This window comes from Stenella coeruleoalba (assembly GCF_951394435.1).
Source record: "Stenella coeruleoalba genome assembly, chromosome: 8".
In the NCBI taxonomy this organism is placed as follows: domain Eukaryota; kingdom Metazoa; phylum Chordata; class Mammalia; order Artiodactyla; family Delphinidae; genus Stenella; species Stenella coeruleoalba.
In genome coordinates this window covers 1,394,025-1,413,023 of record NC_137154.1, presented here as the reverse complement: position 1 = coordinate 1,413,023, position 18,999 = coordinate 1,394,025, and the positions used below count along the sequence as shown (strand labels likewise).

At 67.6% G+C, this 18,999-nt stretch overlaps 2 protein-coding genes across 5 annotated transcripts in view; one reads left to right on the top strand and one right to left on the bottom strand.

The window, feature by feature from the left end:
* Positions 1–14,353: 14,353 nt before the first annotated feature.
* Positions 14,354–18,999, bottom strand: part of LSP1 (lymphocyte specific protein 1) — a 36,156-nt gene continuing 31,510 nt past the window's right edge. For all 4 annotated transcript variants that reach the window (XM_079929230.1, XM_079929231.1, XM_079929229.1 and 1 more), the window contains exon 11: positions 14,354–15,043. The gene's annotated coding sequence lies outside the window, so the exon portion shown is untranslated. The remainder of the gene's footprint in view (positions 15,044–18,999) is intronic.
* Positions 16,178–17,533, top strand: PRR33 (proline rich 33; the record flags this gene model as incomplete). Its single annotated transcript, XM_079928332.1, has 1 exon — positions 16,178–17,533. One exon carries the CDS (start codon positions 16,178–16,180, stop codon positions 17,531–17,533), a length of 1,356 nt encoding a protein of 451 aa, XP_079784458.1.

The following is an 18,999-nucleotide window of genomic DNA, read 5'->3' as shown; positions in this document are numbered from 1 at the left end:
GAGAGAGACCAAGTGAGATGGACAGCACACTCCGGCCACCGGGTCCCTGGGGGCCTCAGGCTGGGGGCAAAGACCCCACCAGGAGCAAAGGGGGTCTTGCCCCCACTCTGGGCCCACGGAGGTCCCTGTGGGGTCTGAGGAGGGGAGCTCGGGTGCGGGGCCCAGGACACTGGCGGGAGAAGCGAAAACGGAGCCCAGACATAGAGCATCCTCAGGGGGCAGAGGCAGGAGAGAAAGACCAGAGATGGCGGTGGGGGTGAGGGGCGGAGGGGGGGCAAAGACCGGGGGTGGGGGGAGCATTCCCCTGCCCAGGCTCCGGTCTGCTGGCCGTTCCCCACTGACCGCCCCATCGTGGTGTCAGGCAGTGCTAAGTCCCGAGGCAGACGCAGAGCGAAGCGGCAAGGCCTGGCCTTTGGAGGCCCCGGTGCTGGGAGAAGAGGACACACAGGCGGGCAGGCGCGTCTGCGGGTCTGTGCGGACGAGCTGCGTGCGGCCAGGGGCCTTACCTGCCTCACCCTCCCACCCTTCCTCGGCATCGTCAGGAAAGTGCACACGCAAGAGGAAGCGGCAGGGCAGCAGGGGTGAGTCGGGGTGCGAGCAGGGGCACGGGTGAGGGCCCAGGGCAGACGCCAGCCAGGGGGCACACCCCGACCCCTCTTCCCCTGGGTGTGCGTTGGCCTGGACCCTGTCTGTGACCCCAGCTGAAGGCCAGAGAACTTGCGTCTGGGTAGGGGCTGGAGGAGCTGTGCGGCCAGGATGCCCCAGGAGAGACCCGGCCCCGCCCCAGGAGGCCGTGGCTGGAGAGGCCGCTGACAGCCTGTGGGTGCTGGGTGCTGGCTTCTTTGAGTCTTTCCACCAGGGGTGAGCGGTTCTGGGGACCGAACGCCTGGGTTTGGTTGGGCTGAAGCCCGAGGGGGTCTGGAACAACTCGGTTAATAAAGCTTCTTGGGGCCTCAGACCTGGTCAGTCCCAGCCCAAGGAGACGAGGGTGCTCACGCAGAGCCCCGAAGGGCCCTGCGTCCGCTCGGCCCCAAGGTGGGGGCTCCTGACTCCCAAGGGAGCCTGTCCCAGCCCCTTAAGAGGCTTCTCTTCCAGAGCCTGGCTGGGCCATCTCACAGGACTGGGCTTACGACGGGTGGCCTGTCCGGGCTGCAGCCCTCGGACCTGAGACCCCACCTGGCTGGGCTAACCCAGCCACCCTCACGTGGGGGGCTGCTTCATTTGACCCTCCCTGCCTCCCCGGGCCCTGGGGAGGTCCTGGCCGGCCTGGATGCAGCCCGGGATCTGCAGGGGGCCTGGCAGCACCCTAGCCCCATCCTTCAGTCCCGGCCCTGGGCCCTTTGGTGGCAATGACGCCTGGCCGTCAGCCTGTCTGAACCGCCAACGCCCCCTGCACTTGGTCTGGCCCCAGGCCTGTTGGGGGTGGGAGGGCCTTGGGCAGGGTCTCCCCTCACATCCCCCTCGGCTCACAGATCGCACGGTTCCTTAGCACCCAACCCCACTCCCACAAAGAGCGCCCCCAGCCCCCTGGCACGACTCAGTTTTCAGGCGGGCCTGACGTCACTTCCCCCCGCACCTGGTGGGGGGCTATGAGCTTGGGGAGACTGAGGGAGACGGCGCTTTGGGAGCAGACGCCAGGGGAGGGTGTGGGGGGAGGCCAGGTACCACGCAGCAAAGCTCCCCAGGCAGCAGGCAGGCGGGCAGCGGCCCGGCAGCGCCAGCCCTGTCTGTCTGTCTGTCTGTTGGCCTCAGGGCCGGTTCCAGGGTGACCTGGTGACCTTGTGACCACCACAGCCCTTGCTTGCACCCCGGTTCCTGCAAGGCTCAGCATTCGCTGCCCGACCCTCGGGGCCGGCACATCCCTTTCTCTTACAGGTGGCCTCGCTTCGGGGGCTGTGCTCCAGGTTCTGGCCCAGCCGGGAGGCCCCCTGTGGCCCCCTGAGACATTGTGTGAAGGCAGGGGCTGCCCGCCTAGGGCGCTGACTTGAGCCTCACCGCCGTCACCTCCACCCCGGGTAGGGCAGGCCCACCCAGGGGGCCTCCTCGCGCCTGGGTGTGTCTGGCTCCAGCCCAGGCGATGGGTGGGATGCTGGGACCTGACTGTTGCTCGCTTGCACGCAAGGCCCCCAGCTGTTCCGGGTCCCCGACATCCCCACCTCAGCCTCAGCCTGACTTTCTGCTTCACCCCACTTGCCTCTCCACCCTTCCTTTAGCCCCCGCCTTACTTCCCCTCTCTGCCCTGCTATCTGGGGCAGGGCGGAGGCCACCTGCCCTGCCTCTCCTCCTCTGCTCTTCCCCACCCAGCCCTGGTGGATCCCGAGGGTCCCAGTGGACCCCAGCACAACCCTCTCGAGGCCCACACCCGTCTCAGGCCCTACACTCGGCTCTGCTCTTGACCTCGGGCTGACCGCCTCCATCTGCCTGCCGGTGACCCGGGAACGGCCTCGTGCCCCCAGCCCTGAAGGCCCTCTGCCTGCTTCCCGGCAGCCAGTCCCGCCTGAGCCAGCGCCCCAGGCCTGACTGTCCCCACCCTGTCCCCAGCAGGAATGGCAGCGAGAGTCATGCAGGGAAGGAGGAAGAAGTGGTGGGGGCTCAGGCCCCGGTACGGGGACTGGGGTCGGGGGTGAACCTACCTTCCTGGACTTCCTCTGCAAAAGCGGCACCGTGGGGGGAAAGGGGGGGAAGAGAGAGAACCAGCTGTGAACCTTGGGGCAGAGGCTGAGGGGAGGGGAGCCGCGGGCGAGCGGAACACACGGTGAGTAGGTTACGCGGCCCCTCTCGTTCTTCGCGGCCGGGAGGCAGCTCACACACGTGTGCACATGCGCCCACACGAGACTGAAGTCATGGCACCTACCTGGTTCATGAACTTCATGGACTAAGGAGGCCATGCGTGGGTCAGGGGTCAAAGGAGAAAGGATCCAAGGTTAATGGAGACAGCCGGTGGCCATGGGAGGGTCAGTGGCCGAGGCCGAGGGGTGGGGAGGGTGCGGGGAGTGAGCGAGACAAGGGCAGTGCTGGCCCGGGGCAGCGTCCCCCCAGGTCCCGTCCCTGCCTCTCCTCGGAGTTTCCCGCCCCGCTCTCTGCTCCTGTCAGGACTTCGCTGCTGGGCACGGGGCTGTCGGGGCCCTGCCTGCCTCTGCCGCCTCCCCTCTTCCCGCCATCTTCAGGCCCCCAGAAGACTTCCGTGCAGGGGCAGGGCTGTGACCCGGCGGGGTGGGACCAGGGGCTGGGGGCCTATAGCCCAGGAAGTTTCCTACCAGCCCGAGAGTGGGGGACACGCCTGCCAGGGCGCTCGGGCAGCAGGCGCCAGCCCTCAGCTGCTCTGACCAAGGACCCAAGCACGGCTGGGGAGTGACAAGGGCTCCGGCGGGGGGCTGACGGGCCCGGCTCAGGGCGCTGACCGCGGGGCCTGCCCCGCCATCGCCCTGTGCTCACCGAGATCCAGCCCGCCTGCCCTGCCTCTCCTCCTCTGCTCTTCCCCACCCAGCCCTGGTGGATCCCGAGGGTCCCAGTGGACCCCAGCACAACCCTCTCGAGGCCCACACCCGTCTCAGGCCCTACACTCGGCTCTGCTCTTGACCTCGAGGCTGACCGCCTCCATCTGCCTGCCGGCGACCCGGGAACGGCCTCGTGCCCCCAGCCCTGAAGGCCCTCTGCCTGCTTCCCGGCAGCCAGTCCCGCCTGAGCCAGCGCCCCAGGCCTGACTGTCCCCACCCTGTCCCCAGCAGGAATGGCAGCGAGAGTCATGCAGGGAAGGAGGAAGAAGTGGTGGGGGCTCAGGCCCCGGTACGGGGACTGGGGTCGGGGGCGAACCTACCTTCCTGGACTTCCTCTGCAAAAGCGGCACCGTGGGGGGAAAGGGGGGGAAGAGAGAGAACCAGCTGTGAACCTTGGGGCAGAGGCTGAGGGGAGGGGAGCCGCGGGCGAGCGGAACACACGGTGAGTAGGTTACGCGGCCCCTCTCGTTCTTCGCGGCCGGGAGGCAGCTCACACACGTGTGCACATGCGCCCACACGAGACTGAAGTCATGGCACCTACCTGGTTCATGAACTTCATGGACTAAGGAGGCCATGCGTGGGTCAGGGGTCAAAGGAGAAAGGATCCAAGGTTAATGGAGACAGCCGGTGGCCATGGGAGGGTCAGTGGCCGAGGCCGAGGGGTGGGGAGGGTGCGAGGAGTGAGCGAGACAAGGGCAGTGCTGGCCCGGGGCAGCGTCCCCCCAGGTCCCGTCCCTGCCTCTCCTCGGAGTTTCCCGCCCCGCTCTCTGCTCCTGTCAGGACTTCGCTGCTGGGCACGGGGCTGTCGGGACCCTGCCTGCCTCTGCCGCCTCCCCTCTTCCCGCCTTCTTCAGGCCCCCAGAAGACTTCCGTGCAGGGGCAGGGCTGTGACCCGGCGGGGTGGGACCAGGGGCTGGGGGCCTGTAGCCCAGGAAGCTTCCTACCAGCCCGAGAGTGGGGGACACGCCTGCCAGGGCGCTCGGGCAGCAGGCGCCAGCCCTCAGCTGCTCTGACCAAAGACCCAAGCACGGCTGGGGAGTGACAAGGGCTCCGGCGGGGGGCTGACGGGCCCGGCTCAGGGCGCTGACCGCGGGGCCTGCCCCGCCATCGCCCTGTGCTCACCGAGATCCAGCCCGGGTCCCCGGCCCTGCCGAGGGGTCGGGCGCTGTGGGGCTCTGAGGTACCCACCCTGGGGTGGAAGGCTGGCTTCAGGGCTGTCTCCGGGGCAGCTAGGTCTACATCTGGTCCAGCAGTCCCCCCACTGACCAGCCCTCCCTGGGCCAGGGGGTGGAGGACCCCGTCTGCCACCCTGCCCATGTTTGGGGGTGCGGGCCCTCGGGGCCCCCTATCTGGTCAAGCACTGGCCGTGGTTAATGGGTTACGCTGGGGCCACATGTGGGGGCCCCTTGGCTGGCTGGCGCCTGACTGTTCCCCCCGCCCCCCGCTGCGTGTCCCAGCCAGCCCCGGGCGCCCCATGTGGCCAGAAGCCCTGTGTCCTCGTACCTTCCTCGTGGACCTCATGGGCTTCTGCAGGCGAGGGGGGCGCTGGGTGTGCGGTGGCAGGAGGAGAGAGGAGAGGTTAGGCCAGGAGCACACTGCACGTCCTTAGGCGGGGGAGGCACGCAGGGTCACTGAGGTCGGGGGGCAGAGGGCTGGCGGGTGGGCGAGGGGCTGGGGTCCTGGACCCCACTTACCTTCCTCCTGGGCCTCTTCTGAGGAGGGAGCCAGAGGGTGCAGGAGGGAGAGAGGGAACAGGACAGCTGTTAGGGGCCACGTGGTGGGGGCGAGGACGGGAGGCAGCCCCAGGGGCAGGGGGGGGCGGTGGGCAGCAGGCGCTCCAGGGACCGGGGGAGGCTGGCCCTGCTTCAAGGGCCTGCAGGGCCTCAGAGAGCTCAGGCCTCGGCCTCGCCTCTGCAGTGTGACCTCCTCCTGGCCCTGGGGGTCTCCGAGCCCCTTCCGCATCCGCGGGGAGCCTGCTCTGGACTGCGGTGCCTGTGCACCGGAGGGTCTCGCTAAGTCTGACTCTGAAGGTGTCATGGGACAAGCCCAGGAGACGTGGGCCTGAACGCGGGCGGCCAAGGCAGGTCTTAGAGGACCCAGCTCGGGGGACCTGTGCCTCCGGCCCCGTCGCCTTCCCTGGCGAAGGGCGGCTCCCGGGGCCACGGCTCCCTCTCAGAAGGAGTCTTTCTACCTTTTCAGCCGAAAAAGAAATGTTTTGCTCACGTTGTTAGGGCAGCCAAGTGTTTTCAAAATATTTTCAAAACCTAGCGCCCAGAACGCCCCACAGGAGAAGCCTGCCTGGTGGAGTTCGGGAAAGCCTTCCCGCGGTTGAGCGGGTGCCAGCGGCCGCGCACGAGCGCCCGTCGGGCCTGAGAACCACCCGTGCGCGCCCTTCCCAGGGGCCGTGGCTCCACTCCCACGCCTGCCTGGGCACGGCCCACCAGGAGGCTCCCACAGACTTGGGCTAGGGAGGGGTCTCCAGATCCGCCTGGAGGTTCCTGCTCCCAGAGGGAGGGGGGAGGGGAGGATGCTGGGAGAAACAGAGAGAGACACAGAGACAGAGACACAGGCAGAGACAGAGAGAGGCAGAGCTGTGGAGAGGCAGGCAGGGCCCACACACCCAGACTTGCTATTAACGGGGTGAGTGTCTTCACAACCAAATCCCAGGTAGCTTCACACACCATGGACACCGTGGAGGAGGTTATTATGTATAAGTAACACATAACAATGCAAAAAGCGTTAATGAGGGACCAGTGCGTGCTTCCTGTTAATCGAGTAACGAGGGGGGCAGTTAGGGGTGATGGCGAGTGGGGATTAAGGATGAGGAAGGTGGACAGTTACTTGGTGAGTCTGTGGGGGGGGACTGGAGGCCCCCTGGGGACGAGAGTGGACATGTGGGGCGGGGGGACTTCCGGGGCTACCTCGGTTACCGTCCCTCTCTACTCCTCTGCCAGGGGTAGAGCAAAGGAGAGGGGCCAGCTAGAGGGCGCGCCAGGGACCAGCCTGGGAGGCGAGGAGGGTGGCGCCTGCCTGCCCCGTCGCCCACTGCCACGCCACTCCGGCCGGCCAGAGAGGGGCCCGGGAGGAGGAAGAGGCTCTGGCGGTGACTGTGGCTCCCGGGGAGGGGTCTGGGCTGCGGAGGCCCAGGTCCTATCCTGGGAGGGCGGCCCCGCTGCCCAGACGAGCCTGCAGTGCAGGGACTGGGCCTCGGGCCCTGGCCTTTGAGAAGAGGTGCAGGGGCAGGAGTGGGAGCCCATTCACAGAGGGGGCGATCGGACGCGGCTTCCAACGGGGGCTCCCTGGGAGAGGCTCCAGCAGCGGCTGGCCCTCCCCACCTGGACTTTCTGTCTAGAGGCTGATGCAGAGACAGTCTGGCTTCCACACTTACCCTCGACGTGTTCACTGTGGGGGAGAGAGGGGGAGGGGGGTGAGGGGGGTGGGAGCTCTCGGCGGGGGGTCCTCTGACCTCTGAGCACAGCCGAGGTCCAGGGGTCCCGAGGCAGGGCGGGTACTCACACTTCCTCGTCAGACATGGTGGGTGGGTGGTTTCTGCAGGGGTGGAGGGAGACCGGGGTGAGGATTACGAATTGCCTTGACCTAGAGGGGCTGGAATGGGTGGGGGATGGGCCCTTGGAGTGGGGCTGCAAGGGGACGCCCGTCAACAGGGGTCTTGGGCCAACTCTCCGGCCTTGGGCGGGCGGCTCCTGCGCTCGGGGCCTCCCCAGCAGGCCGCCTGGCTTCCTCCAGGGCTCCAGGCCCCCCAGCCCTCTTCGCCCCTGATCTGATCCCATTCCGCCCCCCTTCCTGCCCTGGCTCCAGCCTGGAGCTTGGACTCCCGGAGCTGGACGGGATGCTGGAAGGTCGTGGCAGGGCAGACATCCTCTCTATAGCATTCCCCGAGGAGGGTCATCCAGGATGCACGCAGCTCGTCCAGGCCGGCGGGGGGCGGGGGCGGGGGCCCGCGGGCTGCTCTGCACCGCGGAGCCGTGCTGCTGCTGCGGCCTCAAAACCTCCCTCTTGGTGGTCTCTGCTCTCGGGCCTAGATGGGGGGGCTCCCAGGGAGCCCCCAAATTACAGAGCTTGGCACCTCCGAGTGGGAACCTTGGACCTTCCCTGGCCTTTCCGCCCGCCATCCCCACAAGGCCCCCTCCTCAGGTGTGAGCCCAGGCTCCCTTCTCTGACTGACGCTTTCCCGTTAGGACCCCGTGTCCTCTTATGGGGGTGCCCAGGGATCCCCTGGGGTCTCCCGTGGCCCTCTGCAGAGCCCTCTTCCAGAATCACAAGCGTGCACGAGACATTCTGTTCCCCCACACGCACCCCCGTCTCCCCCTTGCCCCAGCAGACAGCAGACTGAGCCCCGGCTCGTGAGGACGGGGTCTGGGCTGTTTCTCTGTGGGGGCCCCTCAGCCTGGTGCCCGTGCCAGGCGCACATGGCCTCCAAGAACTGAGTGGACGGCCCCGTCCCTCCCTCAGCCTGCTTTCCCAGGCCCTGTGGATGCCCTTGAACGTGTCAACGTCTGCGGGGAAGCCTGTACCCGGGCCTGGCTGCATGTGTCCAGGTGTGGGCGGCGCCGGGCCAGCGCTCTCGGGGACCGTCTATCCGTGAGCTGGCCACCACACAGACCTGAGGCAGCCGGGCCTGGGAACGCTCGGAGCAGCTGCATCAGAATGTTGGCCCCGGGTTTCGAAAAACAGAGTTCATGACAACTTGCTACAGCTTGAAGACAATAGTTATGGCCCCCCGCCCCGGGAGATTTGTATAAGAAAAACACAAGTTCATCATCTAAAAATGCGTTTACATCGCATTGCTAAGGTGGGAACAGTTTTCCGAAGCCTCTGTCAAGAATGTTAATTTTCCCAGAGCAATTTAAGCTCCATGCAAAATTAACCAACGGATGGGTCTCTGCTAAGCCCTCCAGGAAGCCGAGCCGTTTTCTCGCATCCTGAGGTCCCTTCCCGGGGCTCTGCTGCCCCCTCAGGTTACAGCCTCTCGCTCGGTCTACAGCTGGGGTCTCACGGTCCCTCGGCCCAAACCCTCCTGGTGGGCCCTGCCCCTGGGTGTCGGGCCCCCGCCCCGCCCAGGCCACTGTCCTTGCCCTACTGCGCCCACCTCTCCCCCTGGCAGGGCCCGACACCTGTCAGCCGCCTTGACAAGGGGTGGTCGTGGCCTGAGTCCAGGGGTGGGTTATTTTTAAGGAGCCAGTGGCAGCTGAGACGTCCAGAAATAGGCACCCGAATTAGCCAAGACACCTCTGCCCAGAAACCCAAGACGATGGGAGGGGGGACTGGGAAGGCAGCCCCCGCTCAGGTCTCGGCCTGCGTCCCCGCCCCCGCCAACCCCCCGCCTGTCCCCGGGGCTGGGCCTCTTGTCTTCTGGGCCAGAGTCCCAGGGGCCGTGCAGGCGGGCTCCCGCATACCCAGGCAGGGTGTCCTACCCTCTAAAGAGGGAAACTGAGGCCGCTCTGGGCTCCTTTTCTTCCCAGCAAAGCCCTGGGGCTGACACCACGGGCTGCTCTGTCCCACCCGCCCTCCCTCTGAGAGGGGCCCAGGGTGCGGTGTGCTTGGGGGCAGGGTGGCATTTCGACAGCTGAGAAGGAAACCAGTTGTCCATTTAATGTCCTGCCCCCAGAGGGGCCATTGTGAAAACAGCCTCTGAGGTCACCGCTCCTTGGGGACACCCTCTCCTTCCTTCCTTCCCAAGTGACAAGATGGGGGCGGGGAGGCAGGAGGCCCTGCCGCTCGCTTGCTGTGGGCCCTGACCCTGTTCCCTGACCCTCGCCCCCCCCCCCGACATCCCATCTCCTCTCAGAATGATTGAGGGCACCAGAGAGGCTGCTGCCCGGTGAAGGCGCCCCATCCCATGACGTCAGGAGGGTCAGCTGAGCCCTGGTTCGAGGGGGCACAGGAAGGACAGGAGGGGCCTCCTGGGAGTTCGTGCTCCTCGCGTCCAGGCTGAGGTGGGACACGTCTTCCTTGGGCAGACAGGATAGACGCCCAGCTCCCCACCCCTCCCTCTGTCCCCCCCCAGCCCAGGCCCCATCCACTCCAGGCCTTGGCCTCTGGGCTGCTGGGGTCCCCGCCACCCCTCCCCCAGACCCACTCCTGCGGTGAACACCACCAGCCACCGTCGTAGCTGTCGTCTTTACAGACGGCGGCGTTAGAGGCGGTGGCCGCTGGGCCGAGGGCTCCAGCCTCCTGGGAGAAGCTGGCCGAGGCGCCCCTCAGCTTAGCAGAGCCCCGTGGAAACGCCAGGGCGGGGAGGGCGGCCGCACCGCAGCAGGTGGCCTCGAAGCCCTGGGCAGCGCCCCTTCCCGGCTTCTTCACCTCGAATCGTCACCGTTGTCTAGCCATCTGCCTTGGGACCACCCGCTCACCCCCGGGCCTTCCGGGGAGCCCCCTCCGTCCTCCTTCTTGGGCCTCCCCTGCCCCTGTACTCTGGTCTGGAAGGGCTTCCTCTGCCTCTGATGTTCAGAGAACGTCACCCCGCGATGCCAGCACGCCAGGCCGTTGGGACCCTGCGGTGGCGTCCTGGGTCTCCAGGACGCCATGCTTAAAGTGGCAAAAGGCTAGGGCGGCACGGCGTCCTGCACCCGGGGCCCCAGGACGCACCCAGGCCCACCGGCACACAGCAGGCCGGCCCGGTCCCGGGGCTGCTCTCAGACGTACTGACCTGCGGCTGGGTCTGGAGAGATGGGCAGGAGCTCCCTGCGGACAGGACCGGCTCAGGCACTGCCCGCTCGCCGCATGCTCTCATGTTATAGTGACACTCGATCTTTCCCGGCAGCCCATTGGCCAGGGGCTGTGTGGCCCGGGTGCGTGGGACGGGCGGGAAGGGGCTGTGCCTTGAGGCCCCTTACCAAGTATAGCAAGAACAGAGGAGGGGGCGCAAGGAGGCGAGGATGGGGGGGAAGGAGACGAGGGCCGCCCCCCTCCCCCAGGAAGTGTCAGCTTCTATTTTTACTCTCTGACAGTGGGCACATTCTTCACGGGCGGAGGAGGGTGAAGGAGGGCATTGGGTGGCCCTAGGGAGGAAGCTGAGGGCTCTCCTTGGGCCAGGCTGGTGTGGGGTCCCCAGAGCTGGGGCCCCATCTTCCCCGGGGGAGCTGCCCCTCCCTCCGAGGTGTCTGCCCAGGAAAGGCATCTGCCCGGCCAGGCTGCATTACGCAGGCCCCAGGCCCCTCCGCCTCCCCATCAGAGGCAGCGGCAGGAGGTCCCCGAGACCCCCAAGGATAGAAGACCCTGTGAGCCTTCGGCCAGGCCCTCGGCAGGTCCGAGCCCCACCGAGTGGTTCTCTGCGTGATGGCGTTAGGACATACAGCATAAATGGGCAACAGAAATACTAACTCAAGTCTGACTGGAGGGTCTGGCATCTCCCCAGTGGCTGGTGCCTCCCAACGCTAGGGGCCACACCTCTGAGGTCTGCCCGGGAGCTCACCGTGTGGGGGTCCTGACCCTGCAGGCCTTTCTCTCGCCACGGGCCAGGCTCAGGGTGCTGCCCACAGCGGGCTCCACCGTTCGCCCGTGGAGCCCAGTCTTTCTTTGCTCGGGACTCCAGGTGGCACCATCCAACCGGCAGACACCTCACCCAGGGCTTTCCATGGTCCCCACGCTGGCCAGTGAGGCCACGAGCTCCTACGCACCCCCCCCCCCGAATCAGGGAAACTGAGACACAGAGTAGGAAAGAGCAGCCCCAAGCCTCCTTCCGGACGTGGAAGGCTCCAGGCGAGGGGCTGGTCGGTCACGGATGACGGGGGCCACGGATGCTGGCCTGATCCGGAGCAATGGCTGGTGGGCTGGAGCGCGGGACAGGGCTTGGCCCCAAGGAGACTCAGATGAAGCACCTGCCTTCTGGAGGCTTGGGGGCGTCTGGACGACCGGCTCTCACAGCCCAGCCCGGGCTTCCCCTGGCTCTGCACCCCACTCTGGGTCCCCAGAGCCTTCTGGAAGGTTTCTCTCAGGACCTCATCCAATTTCTACGCATTGGAGACAAGGCTACGGGGACCCGAGATAGGCAGGGTGGGCCCACCGGCCACAGCAAGGGGAGCCAGAGCCCTGGGCCCCCAGTGGGCAGGACAGAGCCCCTCCCCAGAGCTCCTGGGGGCGGGAAGCCCCCCAAGGCCAGAGCTGCTGGGGCCGCTCCCGCCTCCCCTGTCGGAACTCTGAATTCCTCCTCCTGTCCAGGTCCTCGGATGGGAGAGCGTTTGACGGGCCACACGCGTGCCCGGCCCTCGGCTGACTCTGACCAACTTTCTGTCCAGTGGGGTCAGCAGTAGAGCCACTTCTGCAAAAGGCCCCCGAGCGGCTGCTGGGGCCGCCCCGGCCCAGCTCGTCCTCACGGTGGGAGCTGACAGCCCTTCTCAGGCTGGGGCCCCTCACTCTGCTAGAGTCACACACCACCCCCGCCCCCCGAGGGGCAGGTGCGCGCGTGGGGAAGGCACAGCAGGCAGCGCTGAGTCTGGGGAGCCCCGTGTGCACCCGGCCCCGCCGACGGTGGGTGTCTCGCTCCTGGGAGCTGCCGGCCACACCTCCCACGGGCCTGGGGTGCTCTTGGGGGCTGCACCCACAGGTGGGCGCTCCATGGCCCTGCAGTGGCCCCACTCGGCCAGCAGAGGAAGGTGGCTGTCTGCTCAGTGGCCTCGGGCTCTGGCCGGCGCTGTCCCATGAGCGAGCTGAGCCAGAGCGAGGGCGCTGAGGTCAGAGGGATGGGGCAGATCTTATTTCGGGTATCGGCAACCTACCCCTCGGGGTGCCAGGCCCGTGGTGCCGCAGGACAGCCTTGAGCGGGCACTGCTGGACGGGCTGCCGGCCGCCGAGGGCCTGCGACAGGTAATCCACACCCCGGTCCACCTGGCCAGGCCGGGCTAGGGTGGGAGGAGAGGGGGCAGGGCAGGGCAGGGCCGCCCCGAGGGGCTGGAGGGGCTGGAGACCTGGGGTGGAGGCACGGGACTGGTCTCAAGCCCAGGAAGGATTTGAGGGCTCCTGGGGCAGAGCCTCCGCCCGGGGACGGTAGGAGTGGGGTGGGCTTCTCAATTCTGCAAAGCCGAGCTGAGCCAGGGAGCAGTGGGGAGGCCGTGGGGGCCCGGCCCCCCCAAAGATTTGCCTCTAGGTTTCTGCAGGGGTCACCTCAACCACCCTCAGGGTGGTGGGGAAGGGCAGGGGTCCCTCAGTCTTGGTCCTGGCCCGCAGTGTGCACGGTTGAGGGTGGCGAGGCCCAGGGACCCTGAACCTCGAACCTCGCCTGGTAGCCCTGAGCTGACCTGGGTGCCCGCGCCAGTGCCAGCCAAGCTCCCGGTAAGCCCGGCCCACGGGCTCGGGCGCTGCCAGGCCCCAGATAGAAGCCGCTGACACACCACTTCGGGGATGAGCCTTTCCCAGCCTGCGCTGCTGCCGCCCACACGCCCTGGGGGCTTCTGCGGGAGCTGTAATAGCTTTGTTCTGCGCGGGGCTGGCACCCAGTGCCTGCAGCAGGGGAGCAGAAGGGTGCCTGGCGGGGCCTCTCAGGCAGTCAGAACGGAGGGCAGAGGGCCAGCACCCGGGCAATGGCTCCCCTGAGCCTCTCCGCCTCTGTGGTGGGCAGGCCCTGACCCCCAGGTTCTGCAAGGCAGGGGCTGGTCGTCACCACCGCAGAGGAGACAGACCCTGGGTCCTTGTCCCCGAGGCGGGGCCGAGTGCCAAGGAGCCCGAGTGGGGCTGAGTGGCTGGCTGCTCTCCTGGCACTGCCCACCCTACCCGCCACTAGCCCCTCAGTGCCGTCCACTCTGGTCCCCTCTGGCCGTCCAGTGGGCCACGTGGCTGCCTCTGCCTGCTGCCCTCGGCTAACGTCCCACCCAGCCAGGTGGACAGGAGGGGCGCGTCCCCTGGGAGAAGCTCCCCAGCTGGCAGAGCACAGCCCTGAGGCACCCTCAGAAGTGGGCCACAGGCAGCAAAGGTGTGACGTAGCTGATTTCTAACACCTCCGGGCTGCCCATGTTCACGCTCCCCTTGGGAGGCAGCAGGAGTTTGACCACGAAGACTTTGGAGAACAGGTTCTGAGCAGACCCAGGCCTCGAATGCCAAAGGTCTAGAGGGCAGCTCTTCGAAGGGGCTCCCCTGACTCCGAGGGCAGCAGGGCCTCATGTTAGCCCTGTGCACAGGCCGGGCGTGGGGGTGGGCTCGGGAAGAGAGCCCCACCCTGTCCCCGCCTTCACACGCGTGTCCATCCACCCACTGCACCTCCATTTTCACAGGTACATCCTCGCCGTCACTGTCTGTTTCCCTCCCTCCCTCCTTCCCTCCTGCCTTCCCCCCGTCCATCGCCCATCCATCCACCCCCACCAAGTGTCCACCCGCCCACCAGCCATCCACCCACCGTTCCGTGAAGCAGGCGTTGATCTGACTGCCTCTCCATCTCTTCTCCTGTCTACTCTCTGCACAACTACTTTTCTGCCCATTGACCTCTCATCCCTTCTGCAGACCCACCCATCCACCTGTTCTTTAACTATCCACCCATCACCCAAGGATTCAACACCTCTCTTTCTATTTATACACCAATCCATCCTTCCACCCATCCCACCATCCACCCACCCATCCATCCATCCATCCATGCCTCCATCCCGTCATCCATCCATCTTTCCATCCATCTATCCAACCACCTGACCATCCACCCATCCAGCCAGCCAGCCAATCACCTCCCCATCCATCCTTTCCTCCATCCCTGCATCCAGCCATCCTCCATCATCCACTCATCCGTCCATCCACCAGGTCTTCACTGAGCACCTCCTGGGTGCTGGGAAGGGATGAGCCCAAGGTGGGGCTTGTACTCAAAGGGTGCACAGTCTAGGGGCACAGACCAGAAGTGCACGGTGTTTCAGGGGCTGTAGAGTTTATAAGGGGCCAGTCAAGGGGCAAGTACCACAGTGGAAGAGGACGACTGAGCCCCCACCCATCACATTCGCCCTGACTACCCTCAGAGACCCCAGAGCCTAGCACGCAGAAGGCCACTGGACAGGACAGTGTCCAAATCTGAAGGCCAGAGGCCTGGGCCCTACCACTGTGCAGGGCGGATGGCCTTTCCAATGGGCCCTGCTCCCGGCCCCTCCCCCGTCAGTGAGCCCCAGAGAGCCAGCACGTGGAGACACCAAAGGGAGTTTACTGCACAAAGTGGAGGGCTGCAAGCGGGGCGGGGCGGGGGGGGCCCAGTGCTGTGGTGGGTGTTGGTGGCTTTGGACACGGAGGCCCCAGCACGTGGCCTCTCTCTGCACCGGCTGCGCCTTCCCTGGGAGCTCGCAGCTTCTCTGGAGGTGGTCCTTTTGCCAACCAACAGCCAGAGTTCCTTTCCTCCCGGAACTGTGAGGGGCAGAGCTGGGGGTCAGAGGGAAAGGTTGGAGGGTCCAGGAGCAAGAGGTGACGGATGTCGGGGGTGCTCGCGGGCCAGGCAGACCATGAGAAGCAGCTTCTTCGGCGGGGCCAGTGGGGGGCGGGGGGGCGTTCATCTGGCCGGCCTCTCCCCTGGGCACGTGGGTCGGGAGCCAGGAGGTGCCGCCGGCGGTGCTGCAGTCTTGGGAAAGCTGAAACACAGGTCGGGGGAGCATCAGGCTGCAGTCCGAGGAGGGGCCGTGGCTCTGCCTGTCCGGGCCTGCAGCCTCTCTCTGGGGGTCCCTGGCCTGCCCATCCCACCCCGCTCCCCCCAGCCCTGGAGGAGCAGCCTCCCTGCGACAGCCCCCGAGACCCTGTGTCCACCTCCGGCCTGGAAGCCTGCTTCCTGATACCACGCTCTGGTGCCCTGGGCCCTGCCGGGATTCAGGGTGGAGGGACGCTGCCTACTGCCTGTTTGCCAGCTGGCCTGACAGCCCCCAGGCTAACCCTGGGGTCCCGGCCCCCCCTCACTGAGGTGGGCAGCAGCCCAGAGCGAGCCCCAGCAGACCCCTCGGGCCCCTCCCTGAGCAGACGACGCACTCCTGCCTGACAGAGCCGGCCTCATGGCAGCAGCCCCCAGGCCTCCCTCCTCCCCCAGGCCGGCGGCCCTGGCTCGGCCCAGCCGCCATTTGTCAACGTCCTCGGGAGCACGTGGCGCCCAGAAACCAGGGCGGGCGGCTTGGCCAGGACCACCCCGCCGGGACGTCTGCGGGAACATCCCGTTTAGCGTAGCTCAGCGAAAACCGCTCCCACCTCCCACCCCGTCTACCTCTGATGATGCAGCCGCAGCCCTCCCGAGCCTCTGGCCGCCACCTCTCCGCTGGCTCGCAGCGGACGCGCCTGTGGTCAGGCCGGCGACAGCAAGGCGGCCCTCACGCTTGCGGGCGGGCACTCTTCCTGCCCTCGCAGGCGGCTGGCCCAGCACGTGCCTCCCGCTTGGCGCCCGCCTGTGCGTCTCCCGGCCCCCACTGTGCACACGGGCGGCACCCGGAGCCAGGTCCCAGCCCTCCTCCGTCACCCACAGAGCACCTCGGGCCTCCGTGGGCTCGTTTCTAAAGCGGAATGATGGTGGGGCCGCCCCATGGGCGTGCAAACGCTCATGCCTGGAGCGCGCGTGGCAGGGGCCACGTGCTGAGGCAGCAGAGCTTCTGACGGTCAGGCTGCAGGCCCTCTGGGCCTGGGTCCTCTGCGTGACTAGGGGCTGTGTGCCCTCCCGCAGGGAGGCGGCCTGTGGGGAGGAGGGTTGGGCCCACGGCTGTCCCTCCCGCCCGCCCTAGGGTGCAGCGATGCTCACCTCGGCTGCCTCCGTGGCCCCTGAGATGGCTGGCCGGCGCCCCCCGGGGCCCCCGGGACCCCCCCCACCGCTGCTGCCCAAGCCCGGGAAGGACAACCTGCGTCTGCAGAAGCTCCTGAGGAAGGCAGCCCGGAAGAGGACGAGCAGGGCCGGGCCGCCTGCCCCGCCCGGGCCTTTCCGCACGTCCTTATCCCCCGTGAGCGAGGCCGGCCATGACCAGGAGACCCCGGCCCCGCGGCCCACGGAGGCGCCGCGGGCGGTGGCCACCCTGCCCTGCTCCCCCCACACCCGCGTCATCCACCACGTGGCGTCCCCCCTGCAGAGGTCCACGTTCTCCATCAGCCTCACCCAGCTCAGGAGCCTGGCTTCACGCTCCAAGCCCACGGGGCCCCGGCTCGCAGCCCCGGTGCCAGAACCTGCCCAGTCCCCCTGCGGCTTTGCCCAGGTCTCAGGCCCCACCGTGAGGGGCACCCACAACAGCCAGGTGCACTTCCGCCGGGCACCGTCCCCACAGGCCGGGACCCCTGCGCCCTCCCCAATGGCCCCGGATGGTGGGCCTGGCGACCGGGCCCAGGGCACAGCCATCCGCCCTCCCAGGGCTCAGCCCCTGCTGCCTGTGGTCCGCATCCACTCACCGCCCGCCAGGGCCCAGGCTGCCAGCCCTCGGCACGGCGAGCCCTCTGTGCCCAGGCCGGCCCCCGGCTTCCAGGCCTCAGGGCCCAGAGAGGCCAGCAGCCGGGTGGTGGTGTCCATTGCCCCCACCTACCGCTCACCAGGACCCTCGCCTTACAGGCCGGCCTCTGTGGCCCCCGAAGCCGGGCACCGGGAGGACCCCGCCCCGGCCGGCCCTGCCGCTGAGGCTGAGCAGGTCTCCAGCCCCCGAGAGGCCTCATCCCCTGCCCCACCGTCAGGCACCCACCCGTGCCCTGTCCCCAAAGTCGCGCCCAAGCCCCAGCTCAGCGGCTGGACACGCCTCAAGAAGCAGCTGCTGGAAGAGGCCCCCTTCCCGGGGCCAGAGCCGAGCCCGGGGCACGCGGGGCTGGGAGGGGCAGCCCCCACTGACTCGGCGCCCCGGCCGGCCCCCGCCTCACGGTCCTCCAGGATGTGGGACGCAGTGCTGTGCCGCATGTCAGTGGCAGAGTCCCGTGGCGGCCAGGTGGGGCCCCGGGATGGGGTGCGCGCCCCGCCTGGCCTCAGCCGCCTGCCCTTCCTTTACTGGCCTCGCTTCAACGCCCGGAAACTGCAGGAGGTGGCCGCCCAGCCCCCTCCCATGCGCTACCCCATCCCGGCCCTGAGCCCCCAGCCCCAGAACTTCAATCGTTCGGCAGCTGGCTGGAGGCCCCAGTGAATGGCCGGGGGGGACCCCAGGACCGTGGGGGGACAGAAGAGGGGCTGAGGGTCCAGCTGGAAAGCCACAGCCACAGAGGACCGTGGTGGGAGGTGGAAGCGGCCGGGAGCAGCTGGGATTAGGGAGGCGGCGGGTTTGGACGGTGTGGAGGGGCAGGGAGGGCTCTGCACTGGGGTGGGGGGTGGGGACTTCTGGGGTGAACTTCTGGGGAGACAGACCGTACACAAGTCTGCTCTGAGGCTGGGGCTGCATGCGTGACCCTGCGGGGCAGGGCCGGCCTGAGTGTGCGCACAGGGCTTGGGGCAGGAGTGCAGGAGGTGGTCACCAGCGAGACCCTGCCTGGGTCCAGGGAAGCTGCAGGCGGGGATCAGGGCCCAGCGGAGCCCCACATGCTCTGGGTGACGAGCCCTGATGATTGACAGGATGAGCAGGATTCTGGGGCCCCGGCCCTTCTGCCGAGAAAGGTTGGGGGGACGAGCTATGCTGTCGTGCAGAGTGGGAGTGGTCGGGGTGACTCAGTCGCAGGCACCGTGGGCTCCGTTAGCTGCATCGGCGGCTTGGCAGCCGCGCCTCCCAAGGACGGAGGCCCGACGGGTGCGGGGAGCCAGGTCCAGGCCCGGGGGGGAGCTGGCCCCACACCCCTGCCCCTTCACTGCCACCTCTGCTCCCCCCGCCTGGGTGCAGAGCTTGAGGGGGACTCGCTGATGGGAGACAGAGGGCTGGGGTCTCAGCCTAGATGCTGAATGAGGAGGGAGGTCCGAAGTCAGCCTGGCCAAGTGACGGGGGGGGGGGGGTGGCCCGGAGGGGGCAGCGATGGGGACCCCCAGTCTGCACTCAGCTGGGGTCTGACTCGGGACAAGCACTGGGGCCCAGACGGGGCAGCCGTGCTACGAGGCGGACACGGAGGTGCTGGGGGGAAGTCCAGCCGCAGCCCCCGGAGCAGGACTCAGAAGGGAGGAAGCCGTCAGGAGGGGACATGATGGATGTTGTAAACGGATCCCGGGACCCAGGCCGCTAATAAAAGTGTGCGTAACCGTAACCATGGCAGCGGGTCACCTTTCTGACTCCTCACCAGGTGCCGGGGTGGGAGCGGCTCCTCACTGGGGCAGGAGGGCGAGGACAAGGTTCTGGCTCCTTTGAAACCCTCACAGCCCACTGCCCGGTGGGAACCTGAGCTCCCGGGGATCCGTGTCAACCCCCTCCTGCCACGCTCACCCTGTGGTGGCCGGGCCCGGCTCACCTGCCCGAGGAGCCCGGCTGGGAGATGGGGGGGGCCTCCTCCCAGCAGGGAGCCTGCGCTTCCCTGTGGGCTACAGGAGCAGGGCAGGAACCAGGGGATGGTGGGGTGGGAGGGGGCACGGGTCTGTGGACTGGAGGACCAGCAGAGACGGGCTGTGGCCAGCTCTGAGGCCGGGCATTCAGCCCTCACATGTCACCTCGCAGTCCCTGCCACCGCGCACCCAGAG